Here is a 13261-nt window from a genome sequence, read left to right on the forward strand (position 1 = left end):
AAACTTGACCACTGTATTTTATAAGACAGCAATTTGAACACATTTACTGTATAGGGAGACAACATTTCTGTCAAGCTGATGTTACCAACATCTGAAGTCTCAGCTCTTCATCTTCCACATCTGGTAAGCACTCTCACAGGTGGCTTACATGAACTCACAAATAAATTAGTCACAATTCACTTGCTCTTTGAAGAATAGTTATACCAGTCAATAGATTTACTCAGGACAGAAAATAACAGAAATAAAACTTTCTGCTCAGATGAGCCTGGGCTCCCTAGCAAATGCACTCCTTCCTTTTTTGCCTTAAGCAAAAAGTACTCAGGTATCCTGGTACTTTCACCTTGCTGAGCTAATGCTATTCCTCAGAGCAAAGGTAAGGGAGAAACTTCAGAGCAAAGGAACTGTCTACCCTCCCAAACCATCTCTGCCAGTATTTCTCAGTGATACAAATGTTCATCTTTTCTTTACAAAAATGAGAGTCTAACCAATATCAGAATGATTCTGGTCTCAGGCAGACCCTTTAGGGCTTTATGATAATCTCCTGCATGTAAGTCTGGATAGTTCATCAGAGGACAGATAGCTGCAACTTTCCATCAGCTGTATCAGTGGGTCTCTGAGCCTTTTGTCACTTCCTAGCAAGGTGTGCACAATTCTTTTGTTTTCTAATTGTGCCTTGTTTATTTTCCTTGTGAGTTCATTGTGATTTTTTGCATCTGCTATTTGTGAGGTTTTTGTCTGTACAATTCAGCTTTCTTTCTTAGAGCTATCCATAGTAGTTCCAAGATCTTTTTCCAGAATACATCCAAAAGACTGATTTGATTTTTCAATGGCTACTTCCCCACGCACTTTTCAAATGAATCTCATCTGACATATTATTGTTTGCTCAGTCAACATCACAGAGTGCTTCTATATTTCACTTTTAATATCTGGGTTTTATACTTTATTATCAACAGCCTTATCATCACACTGTTCATCCATTTCTCCACGTGACTAAGTTATTGGGCAGATCACATTCTGGCACAGATTCTTGCAGAACTTCCGTGGGACAACTCTCCATTGTGACAACCTGACCATTTTTACTGCCCTTTATTTCACAATAATTATCCCCTTTTATCCCTTTCATTACAGGGATAAATAATTATTTATTAATGAATATAATTCTTTTTAATCTGTGAGTCAATGACCACTTTTCTTCCATGGCACATAGTTCTTGTAAGAGCATGTATTGAGCAAGGAAGGTCATGAATAAAAGTATTAAGAGTATATGAAATCTATCCCTTTAAAAAATATTTTTTATTAGTATAGTATACTTTGAATATGAATCTGTGATATGGTATCTTTAAACAATCCTCTTTCTATCTGAAAATGTTATCCTTTTGCTTGCTAGTTTTAGTTCATATTTAAATCTCCATCATTTTAACATAATAGCCTCTTTGAATCTAAGCACTACCACAGAGGAGGTTTTTTTGCAGCCTTTTAAATTCCTTCAAGGATATTGAACTTGTGGTCGCTGTTGGTCACCAATGCAGGGTAGTTGCTCTGTAGAGACATTCTGAATCAGAGGCTGCTTGCTGCTTAGGGCCAAGTGAAATGGTGCTTTGTCCCTCTAGGTTTCTTTGACTACCTCTTCCAAAATCTCTTAAATACAACTTTGGGTCGCAACCTGGAGCAATTGAAATTCCCATTTTTATGGAGTTTTCTGTCTCTGCAGTCTTGCAAATACTGCAAATGGAGTTTAGTAATTCTGACTACTGTCACCCTATTGTATGGCTTTAGTCGGGTATTTTTCTAGTGTAGGCAGGAAATTATTTGAGATACAATTAACTCCTCGTTTTCTGTAACATGTATCACTACTTCTTTCCCATGGTATTCCTTTGTTATTGCAACATTCAGTTGTACCTAGAGATGATGGTAAGAAAAGCAAAATCCTTAAAAATGTGACAGATCAAAGCTGCAGTAATTTTTCATGTAGGTTAGATAAATAAGAGCTAATTCTCAGTTTAGCACTAGATAACTAGTTACATTTCATTTCTGGTTTTTTTATTGAGGCAAACTTCCAAGTCTTTTGGGAATAATGTTCTAATGTCATAATATTCAAGCTGCTTGGTTCTTAAGCAGTGTGTTGTAAATAGCCTGAAGTGAACTATTTGTTTTTGCATGTTATGCGGGGGGCTCTTCTGGGGTTTTTTTGTTTTGTTTTATTTGGGAGGGTGTGGGGGTTGTTTATTTGTGTGTTTTGCTAACTATATGGGAGCAGTAATAAAATGGCTTTGTGGCTGTATGTACTGGAGTATGCAACCTGTAATCCTACCATCTTCCCTTTCAAACACAAAAGATGCAGGGCCCAGTATCCCTTGTCCATAGCTGGTTATGGCTGTAAACACAATTTCTGTAACATAATGCACCATCGATTAAAAGTCTAAAGTAAAAAAAAAACAGACGAAGTTTTGCTTGGTAGGGATGATTGGTGTGCAAGTTCTTTGCTGATAATGCCTGAAGTTTGATGTGGATGAATAATGCAGATGAGAGTTCCATGCATGAAAAGCTGGTGTTTCTCTTGCTGCATCATAAACACACTGCTGTTTCTGATTAGGTTAGAATCAAAATGTAAATAGTTCCTGCTGTGACTAGGAATATTTAAATTGCCCTATCCAGAACATTTATTTTCATGAATCAAACAACTGAAAAAAACAAGGTTGGGAATTTCCAGAAGTTTTTAATGCCAAATAAGCTCGGCTCAATACCAGAGTCAATGATGAAACCTCCATTATTTTCAGTTACTGGGACTGTGTTGAAAAATAAACCTCAGAAGCCTCTTTCTCATGGGAAAATTGTGAAATAGGCTTGTATATATGTGCCGAATGCAGAGTCAATGTTTATAGGATCAACATTTGTTGTTTAAAGGAAACCTTTCTTATTTACATGACAGCTGAACTTTGTCCAGTTATCTCATTAATTATGTCTGCCTTCTCTTAAGTATCCAGGTTGCTGAGAAGTGACATTATTAATTTATAAGAGCTGTGTAAAAGTTTTGTACAAAAGAATGTTCTAAACAAATGAATACAAGTTTCAGAAAGTAATTTATTAAAAATTACTTTGTTAATAAAGAGAATCCTGCTGTTAACCCAAATCATTACATTTAAATACGATTTGTGTCTGTTCTTGTTATTGCATAACTTAAAACCAGCTATACCTTAATTTTAAATTGCCAGATTCTATTACTTTCAGGTTTGATTTAAGAGAAAATGTAGGAAGGAGAGAGCAGCTCTTCCATCCCTCTGCTCTGCCCAAACTGGAGTCACTCAAACCACTCCTGTTAGCTACTCCTCTACAAACCTTCAAGTTTAGAGTCTGGACAGCCTCTGCAGAGCCATCTGTTCCACTGGTTATGTATCCTGACTGTTGGGGTGGGTTTCCCTGTCTGATGTGCCTGTGATGTTTCAGCTGTTCAGGTCCATGCAAACAGCCACACTGAATTTGGTTCATGGTCCCAGTTATCCTCTGCCCTGTTACAACAGTGACTGCCTCCAGATGCTTCAGAAGGCAGTGAGGTAGAAGATGTAGAGATCTGAGATGATTCTCCTGTTCTGGATTATCTGATATGTAAATAAGCCTACCATGGGCCCTAATGCATGAAATGTAATCTCTCTCCCAAAATCTGTTAGCATTGCAAATTGAATATTCTTGCTAACTTTATACGCTTTTGGCTATGTGATTGTTTTTTGCATCTTAGGATTCTGCAGCAGTGAGTGTCATAGTTTGTTTATGCATTGTATGGAAAGTTATTTCCTTTTATCAGGCTTGAATTTGTTGTCTTTCAGTTCCACTGACTGTCCCCTGTCTTGTGTGTTAGGCAATATGGAGAAAAAAGCTCTCAACATGTCTTATTTGAAGTATTCATTATTTTTTTGGTTATATCCCTTCTTGCTGATGTTATTTTAGGATGAGGAATCCATTTTTTTCATTTCTTCTCAAATGATATTTCCCTCAATCTTCCCATAAGCCCTAGTAATTTTGCAATTCTTATTAAGATGATGCCACTGTTATTGCACACAGTATTTGAAGGAAACACACAATGCTTCTGATTTGTACAATGGAATTCTAATCATTTCCCTGCTCTTTTTCATCCCAATTCATATTCATGTTAGCAACTTGTTTACTTTTTTGGGTTTTTGACCATAGCCACACTTGAAATTGAAATGATAATTGAATTATTTTGCTTTAAACTGAATGTGCTTGAGGTGGATTGGAGGTTTCATTTCCATTGTTGAACCCAAAGCTGAGTGTTTTACTTACTAGGTTTTTGTGCTGGTGGTGAAAGATATATTCATGACCATATTGCTTATTTTATCTCACTCCTCTGGTGGACATTTAATTATAACAACATTACTTTTTAATGAACTTTAATCAAGAACTTGGGCCGTACTGTTGATAAATTGTATTTGGAGTTGAACTCAATATATCGATATTTACAATCACCATAGTTCTAGTTTTTACTCTGTTTTCTGCTTTTTATTGCATATATCCATTTACTTCATTCCCCTTTGAAGCTTCTTTCCACGATAATTTTTCTCCATCTGAACAGCTGAAAAAGCTAAATAAAGACTATTTGGGTAGAAGGTAGTGTGTGCTGCTAGCTTGCCTTTGCAAAATAATTGTATGTACCTTGATGAGGTAGGCCTTTAAAATACTTTTTAATTCTTTGAGATATAACTGTTTTGAAGTAATTTATTTTTATTCAATGGAGATGTGAATTTTTTTTCTTTATTTTCTATTCTAGACACAAGGGCTATAGCTGACACTGCAACTTCAATATTTAAAATATTCTAGTTTTCACATTCTAATAAAGGATGAAATTTAAAGCATGGTGCGCTTGCTTAAATGAGCTTGCAGGTCAGACAACACCTTTTTCATTAAATTCTCATCAAGTGAACTCAAATGTGCTAGACAGAGTCAGCAAAATATTTTAAGAACAAGATTCTGAAGTTGCTCTTGTTTCACAGAACATGTCTCATGAATGGTTGTCGCAAACTAAGGCTCTTTAGGGGAGCTGAGAATTATTCTTGCTCTCATGTTTCTTGTGGTTTCTTCATTCTATCTACCGTACTCAAAAGCATTCACTTAGAAATATGTATAGAAAAACTCAAAATATCAGGTTAAAACATGACCTAAAAAAGCTGATGTGATTTGTAAAATATTTTTTGTGAATTTTTGAGTTATTTCTCCCCATGCTGGTGAAGTACAAATTAATTTTCAGCTGAAGGCCTTAATGGCCAGGAATCATTTATATTGACTGCCACAAGAAGATTTTTGTTAATTGAATGTGGTCTAAAAGCATTACATGGCATGTTTTTGCAGACATTGATGAATGTGGAACTGGAAGGCATAGCTGTGCCAATGACACTGTTTGCTTTAACTTGGATGGTGGGTATGACTGTCGATGTCCCCATGGCAAGAACTGCACAGGAGACTGTATCCATGAAGGCAAAATCAAGCACAATGGTCAGATTTGGGTGCTGGAGAATGACCGATGCTCTGTCTGCTCTTGCCAGGTCAGTACAAATGGAAGTAGCTGCTTCTGCAAGGTGGTGGTAGGGATGAAGGGCAGAGTGTCAGGATTCAAGTGAAATTCCTGGTTTAGCTGCCTTCTCAGGTGCATGTGTGGAACTACAGAAATAAAATCATATATTACATGGGAGAGATATTACATTATATTACATTGGAGATAGCTTCTCTCTCCAACCTGCATGAGCAGAACATTCGTTGGAAGTTTATTATATGGTACTGGGAGAAGGATGATAGTACTGTTTTGTTAGCAGAGATGCCACCTGTGGTCTCTGGGTGGGAGTAACAGCATTTTCATGCAAATAAACTGTCTAGACATCTATTGGGGTTGGAGACTGAGACCAGTATCTCTAGCAGATGGCTATAAATAGAAGTAGTTTCTCTGTCTGCAGAATAATTCAGTTTAACTTTCTCAAATGTTTGCTGTGGGAAGTTTGGTCCCAAGCTAAATGCTGATGGGGAATGAAGGCCCAAAACACTGCTGACGGTATCCTGAACATTTCAGCAGCTCGACTGTCGCGTACTTGGTTTAGTTTCAGATCACCTATCATCTTCCTATGCGAATAATTAGAGAACAGAGGGGATGGTCTTCCTTGACACTCTCCAGTCTATGAAACTGGGATATTCAATGAAGTTTAAAGCAAGATTCATCAAGCATCTATATGAGAATTACAAACTTAGTGCAATCCATTAAAATCTAACCCTTGGGAAGAACACCTTTTGGGTTTCACCACCTCAGGGGAGAGCTGCCTGGAAATTGGTTGAATGAAGGATGTAGAAGTAGGGGAACTTTATGGTAGTTACTGAGTGTGTATTGGAGTTTCTGGCTTGGTTTGAATTGTATTTTGACAAAGATACTGTGTAGTGGAAAACTTGTGAGCTGCTAATGGCTTAGAATCATGGTAAAAAATAAAATTTTGGCTGGAATATGGCTGTAGTTGTGCAAATTTCTGCCACTGCTGTATGTCTCTCTTCTAAAAATAGAATGGATATGTGATGTGCCGGCGAATGGTCTGTGACTGCCAAAATCCCACCGTTGACCTCTTTTGCTGTCCTGAGTGTGACCCGAGGCTCAGCAGTCAATGTTTACATCAGAGTGGGGAGCTTTCCTATAACAGTGGTGATTCCTGGATACAGAACTGTCAGCAGTGCCGCTGTCTGGTAAGGTTCCTGATTACAGCAGCAGAGACAGGAGGGAAAATCGGTATGAGATATTCTGATCTCTGAATAGTTTCATTTTCATGCATTAGCATCCACCGAATTTCCCCTGAAGAACCTGTATAATCAAAATCGGGTTTTCGTGGATTTTTGTCAGTATTGTCAAGTTCCTGTCAAAAATGTGTTTTGATGCAATAGACATCATATAAATTATTTAATCATGAAGGTGGTTTCAGCAGAGTGGAGGTCATTTGGATATGGCACCTACACAGCAACACTCGTGTTCACTTATTCAGAGACTGATGAAGCTCTATAGGGAAATTCTAAATATGTATTTATTATCACAGCTGATAATTTCAAGGATGCTGGTAAACTAAAACTTATTTATTCATTCAGACATTTTGAGTAACAGAAAAATAATAAGACTTTGTGCATTTTTCTAAACAGTGAAATGAGATTTGAAAAAAACCCACATCTGTTAACGCTTGTCATCTTTTTCCTAGGCATGTATTTCGGAGTCTAAGCAAAAACTATTCTGCATAATGCTGCTCAGGAAGTTTCTGTGACGGAGAAAATCCCAAGATAAAACAACTAGCTTTTATCACAGATTATCTCAAAATATAAAGGCTAGTCCATGTAGCAGCTTTGGCTTGTCAGTGTATCATGAGTAACAGCCAGAAACTCATTTCTGTAGACTGTGCTTTCAGTGCTAAAATCCAATGGAATAGATTACCATGTGCTTTATTAAATGTCTTAAAAATGAAAGAAACCCAACCTACAACTTCAGATTTCAAAAGATCATGAGATCACATCAATAGATGTTTCTTTTTTTTTCAAGATCCTACTTCTGTATCAAAAGCCTGCTTTCTTTCAGTGGTCATGGATTTTTTTGGGTGACAAAGTATTGTCTACTCCTTGTACTGTCCATCAATGCAAAAAATAGATTGAAGTATCAAGATCAGTGACTGGGTTAAAAGATTACTTTAATTCTTACCATCCTGCAATTCAAAAAGAAGAAAATTGACCCAGATGAGAGTTTTTTAAAAGACTAACTTCACAATACTTTCTGCAACAAGTGAAGGAAATTTGGAGCTATGACAAGTGTCTGTGATTTTTTTTTCAGCTTCTGCTCTGGAGATAGTGAACTCCTCATTCTCAAAGTCTTAGGTACATTTTTCATGAGTAAACTGATTTCCTAGGACCAAATGCTGTGCTTTTTGCCCTCCCTTAAGTCCAAACTATTCAATCTGTGCTCAAATTAGCTGAATAAATTGGGGATCAGAGATGGAGCTGCTCCAAAAAAAAAAAAAAGTGCATTAATAACTTCTGTGAAGTCTTTTCTTTGGCCAGTAGATCTGCAACATTGTCCCTTGTCCAGAGTGAAGGGAGGGTGATTCCAGCTTCTAGTAACTGATATGATTCATTAAACATCTTGAGATTTGTGTTCAGGCATACAGTAACTTCCCCTAAGGATATGCTGGCCTAACACAAATCTCTGCTCGGACCTTTTCTTACCCTGACTGTACTACACCCACCATGCAGAAGGTGTGATAAAGTTTGGAACTTCAGGTATTCTGCATAATATCCTAAGTGGATGGTGAGTGGTTGGAGGTCCTCTCACTGCAAATGTGCTGGTGTTCCCTGTTACATTGGGCTGCTGGTAGCTCAACATCCTTAATCCAGCCAATACATTTGTAACCATGGCAAAGATAAATTTGAGGGCTTTCTATGGCAAGCCAACAGTTCAAATTGCGAGTAAGAACTGGGTGAAACTGAAGATTTTGGCACACTTTTGTGGAGTCATGTTACAACTTCTGTCACTTGCAGAAGTAGGGTGTCACAAGGACAGGCCTATATCCTGTGTTACATAACTTCTATGGAAAATTTTCAGCTGCAGCTTGATGGAGAGTGTACTGATATAAGTTAAATCTAATATACTTCCTGAATGGCATGCAGAAAAAAACACCTGATCTGCTGTGTGTCCCGCAGTCAGTGAATATCAGTGTTTTCTGTGCTGAATTCTGAACAGGACCAGTTGGGAAAAAATAGCCAGCTAGAAAACATGGTGCTGATTCAGAGGAATGGGTGAGAAACAAAATAAGAGCTAATAATAATATCTTGCTCTTTCTGAAAACAGCAAGGAGAAGTTGACTGCTGGCCCTTGCCATGCCCAGAGGTGGACTGTGAATTCAGTGTCCTCCCCGAGAATGAGTGCTGCCCACACTGTGTCACTGACCCCTGCCAAGCAGACACCATTCGCAATGACATCACTAAAACATGTCTGGATGAAACCGATGTCATTCGCTTCACTGGATCTTCTTGGATTAAGCATGGCACAGAGTGCACCCTCTGCCAGTGCAAGGTAATAGATGTTATAAAGATGAAGCTGAGATGCTTCTTCCCAGCTTGTTCTGTGGCACATAAATATTAATGTACTAAGTCCAGTCAGTGAACAGTTGGTGTCTACACTTGTTTTAAAGCAGCAGAGATGACAGTAAAAGTGTTCAGCTTAGTTAACTGTACTCTTGCATGTGGTAGAAGCATGGTGTGATGTGCGAGCAGGTCAGAAACAGGACAACAGCCCACGCTGCAGAGTGCTGTGGGCATGGTACTGGACTTCGCTTTTCCACCAGGATAGCTGAATTCATGTTTAAACATGGAGCTCCAAGCTCCATGCTGTCTTGGAAACATGCAAATATGGCTATGTAAGCCTAGACTTCACACAAGAAATTTGTTCAGTGTGATCCTATAGTGTTAGTGGAACTGCTTGAATTGCTTTTTGAGAATAGTAATTGTTTTCAGAATAAAATGACTAGTTATATGGTTACATAGCTTTTGTACTTTAAAATTAATCAACATGTTTAGAACATTTACTGGTTTTGTAGTCAAAGAAATTATTGTCTGAGGAGAAAAATTAATAGCTCTGGGCATATGTGAACTCTGGCATCTCTTTTTGAGAATGAAAAGAAAAAAGGGCTTAACGTAAGTGTTTCTATTCAAAATAAGACCATAAAGTGAATTGTGTTTTCTGCCATCCGGTACTGAAGAGTGACAATATGTGTTAACACAGTAGCCAAGGAGAGAGAGATAGCAGGATTCATGCAGAGTTCTTTAATTATTACTGAAATTCACAGTTGATTTTGGACTTCATTCTATATTTTTCCCAAGCAAGATGCTTCCCAGACTCCAATACATGGTACAATTAACTACTTTGAAAAGGTGCTCATAAAAAATAGTCTATCTTCAGCACCTCCTTCTGTGAGAATTCTGTGTGATCAGGCAGCAGAAGCTGTCAAGCATCACTTCCTTCCTCCACTTTGCCTGATGCAATACTGTGTGCAACAGGTGCTGCTGTCGAGGCAGAGTCCTTTCTCAAGGGCAGTGGTATGCACCAAGTAAGTGTCAGCATTTGTCTTGATGTCAGAATGGGTCAGTGGTTAGAAGAAAATGCTGTAGTCTGACAGACTAGCTAATGGTTAGAAAGCCATCTGCTGCCCAGAGGATGTTGAAGCAGGCTTATAGGCAGAAACCTGTACTTCTGGGGTCTGTAGCTGGTGGTATATACCAGCTCCAATGCTAGAAGTGACTTTTTGCTACAGTTCTTATGCATCTGGTTCCCCATCTGTAAAAACAATCTTTTTGTGTGGTTCTTCCCTAAAGCACCTTTGAGACTCAGTGGTGGGAAATATGCTCTTGCTGTACTGCTAATCAGTGGCAATGCAGAAGGCATATATCAGTTCTGATCGTGGCCACCTAAGTGCTGCTCCCATCTGGCCTTTTGTGTTAAGCAAAGACTGAACCTTAAGGGTTGACTAATTGGTATTCAGTGCAAACACGTACACAGACTAACCAAGTCCATTGCTGCCTTGTGAACATAGTGAGGATTAAAACACATACTCTGCCAAACTCCATAATTTTAATGACTCAGGTGTGACTCTGCCTAGCAAAGTAGAGGTACCACTTCATCCCTAAGCAAGCCAAATCTTACTCAATTCTCTTTACAGAGCAGTGTTCATTTTGAAATACGCTATCTGCTCATATTGCCAGCATTTTAATATTGCAGTTCTGCATGCAAGCAGCCCGCTCCCTCTGGATCAGGGTAGTGGTGTGCCCAGTTTGTATAGTGCTCCTTCTCATTCATCCTGTGTCACCCCTCTCTTCTCTTGTAAAGCATCTCATGGAAGGTCAAAACTCTAGTCTAAGCCTCTCTAAACAAGCGATAGCAAAATAGGTTTACACAAATCCTTAAAGAATTTAGAAACCTGGGTATCAGCTAAAGCAGACTGAGCCACAAAAGCATTTCTAATCACAAGTAAAGAAGGGGGAGAGTAGGATCGTAACCTCCTGTAACAGAAGGAGTGAAAGAAAATGCTTGAATTATTCAGACCTTGGTCTTTAATAAGTCCTGTCAGTTTAGTCAGTTTAATGTATTTGGACTAATTTATAAATAATACTCAGTTTTTATTTGCATTGTAAGAATCAGACTTAAGAAAATAAGTAGTAGAGATGCAGAAATTATTTCTCCAGTGTTTTAATGATGTCCATAGGCAATCTGTTCCCTTAAGTGCCCTTAGTATCCTCATAAGAATGTCTGGACTATTTGGAAAAAGTTCATGGATTAATGTTTGCTGGTGTTACAGCCAGGATGCATGAAGTTGAAGCTTTCAGGGCTAAATAAAACCCAGAGTCCCTTCTGCCTGATCTGAATGAAACTCCCTAGTGCCCTGTCTTGTTCAACAGCTTTATGTATTTGAGCAGATGCCCGATACCTTTATGTTGGGAGCATTCCCTCCACTGATCCCAGTTTCTTTCAGTTTGACTGTTGTAGCTCTGGGACACAGACCTCAACAAGCCAAGCAATTAGAGGAATCATAATAGCCTGTTCCTTTGGGCAACATAAGGACATGAGCACAATGTCATGAATCTGATCCAAGTCTGTACATGTTTTGTGTTTCAAATCTGATGGGTATTTGCAAACAGCTGAACTTGTTAAATTTACTTGTTTTGTACAAAATGCAAATTGTTTCAATTCCTCTTTCTGTTTTTTCATCCTTTAGAATGGCCATGTCTGTTGCTCAGTGGATCCACAGTGCCTTCAGGAACTGTGACACCAACAGCTATCTCTCACAAGCAGTTTCTGGATAAAGAATTTTCCTACACAGAAATAGACCTTTAGACCAAAAATTGTTCAAAATTAAAACTAAAATTAGGTTGTTTTTGTCTATCTGAAGTGCAGATATGTGATGAACTCGGTTACCTGAATCAGAGTGAAATTTATGGGACTCAAGACAAGCTCAGATGTGTAAACCTTTGTATGAGGTTAGGTCCAAATCTTTTGGCTATTTGTCTGTCTGGCATCCTTGTGCAGAATGTTTAGGTTAGTGTAAAGTGACACATTGTAATGCTGTACATAATGATGTCAAGATCTAAAATCAACTAGGAGTTCTTACAGGGTCTTCCGAAGCTTTGAGAGTCCAACGCTTGACCAGATGCAGCAGATTTACCTAATCATATTTGGAACTGCACAAATGTGTTTGATTGCTTACTGCAGAACTTAGCAGATGTTTGAGTAAAAGGATGAAGCCTTCAGGAATAATGAACCTAGCAGCTAAGATGTGATATGTACAGTATGTGCGCTGAAAAAAAAAAAAAGATAAAGTTATTGTAAAAAACAAAAAACAAAACAAGAAAAAACCAAAAAAAAAAAAAACAAACAAAAAAGAAAACCCGTGATGCACAGGCATGGCTTCTTAATGTTTTCTGATGGGAAAAGTCATCAATATTTCCTTGTTTTACTGCACTTACTATTATTTCTTGATTGACTTTGTTCGGTATAAGCTCGTAATTGTGCAAATTTAAATAAATATTTCTCTTACCTTAAGTTTCTGTTTGTGCCATCTTTCCTCTTCCAGGATGTCATTTTTATGTGTGCTGTTACTTCTTTGCAAGCATTCCTGGGCATCTGGACAATACAGTGAAGTATTGCCTGTCTAGCTCCTCTACATGTGGAAGCTTATGCCCCGCACAGCGTTATGCCTATCATGTCTTTGTTAAGATACACATAAGTAATTTGTCATTACAGTGGATTAAACAGCAAATTCACATGCTTAAATATCAGATCCTATGTGCCAGTGGGATGTTGTCATGCAGAGTCAGTACAGATCATTTGTGTGTGACTTGGATCTGTTCAGATTTACAGGGGATCTTCTCCAAATTCCTCTTCTCTCCAGCTGCCAAGGGTTGGTTTGTCTTCCTTAAGCTCTGCAGCTGTTTTTGCTGTTTGTGTGAAGTATCTTAATGCATGGGGATTACTTCAATATGCAAATCCTATTGCCACTACTGTTGGGACAATAAATGAAGGAGGCTACATGACCAAAGCTATGTTGTTCTCAAAGAGAAGTAAAGACTAAAGCAGTGCTTACAAATAGTGGGCTGAAAAGGCTGAATTTGTAAAGAATGCATCATGAGCAGTGGAGGCAAAACAGGCAAGGAGGAAGATGCCCAAGGTGACAGCATTCTTCAGATACTGCTTTAGTAC

General features: G+C 38.2%; 1 protein-coding gene across 2 annotated transcripts in view; it reads left to right on the forward strand.

Annotated features, from left to right (window-relative positions):
* The window catches only part of NELL2 (neural EGFL like 2), a 140933-nt gene extending 128329 nt beyond the window's left edge, over positions 1 to 12604 (forward strand). For both annotated transcript variants that reach the window (XM_042017927.1, XM_042017926.1), the window contains 4 exons: positions 5359 to 5552; positions 6550 to 6726; positions 8861 to 9085; positions 11781 to 12604. In XM_042017927.1, coding sequence (XP_041873861.1) covers positions 5359 to 5552; positions 6550 to 6726; positions 8861 to 9085; positions 11781 to 11831 — 647 coding nt within the window. In that variant the 3' untranslated portion in view covers positions 11832 to 12604. The remainder of the gene's footprint in view (positions 1 to 5358; positions 5553 to 6549; positions 6727 to 8860; positions 9086 to 11780) is intronic.
* The last annotated feature ends 657 nt before the right edge of the window (positions 12605 to 13261 follow it).

Source organism: Corvus kubaryi, unplaced genomic scaffold (genome assembly GCF_017639235.1).
Source record: "Corvus kubaryi isolate FWS band 111438036 unplaced genomic scaffold, C.kubaryi_AGA036_p1.0 137, whole genome shotgun sequence".
In the NCBI taxonomy this organism is placed as follows: Eukaryota; Metazoa; Chordata; class Aves; order Passeriformes; family Corvidae; genus Corvus; species Corvus kubaryi.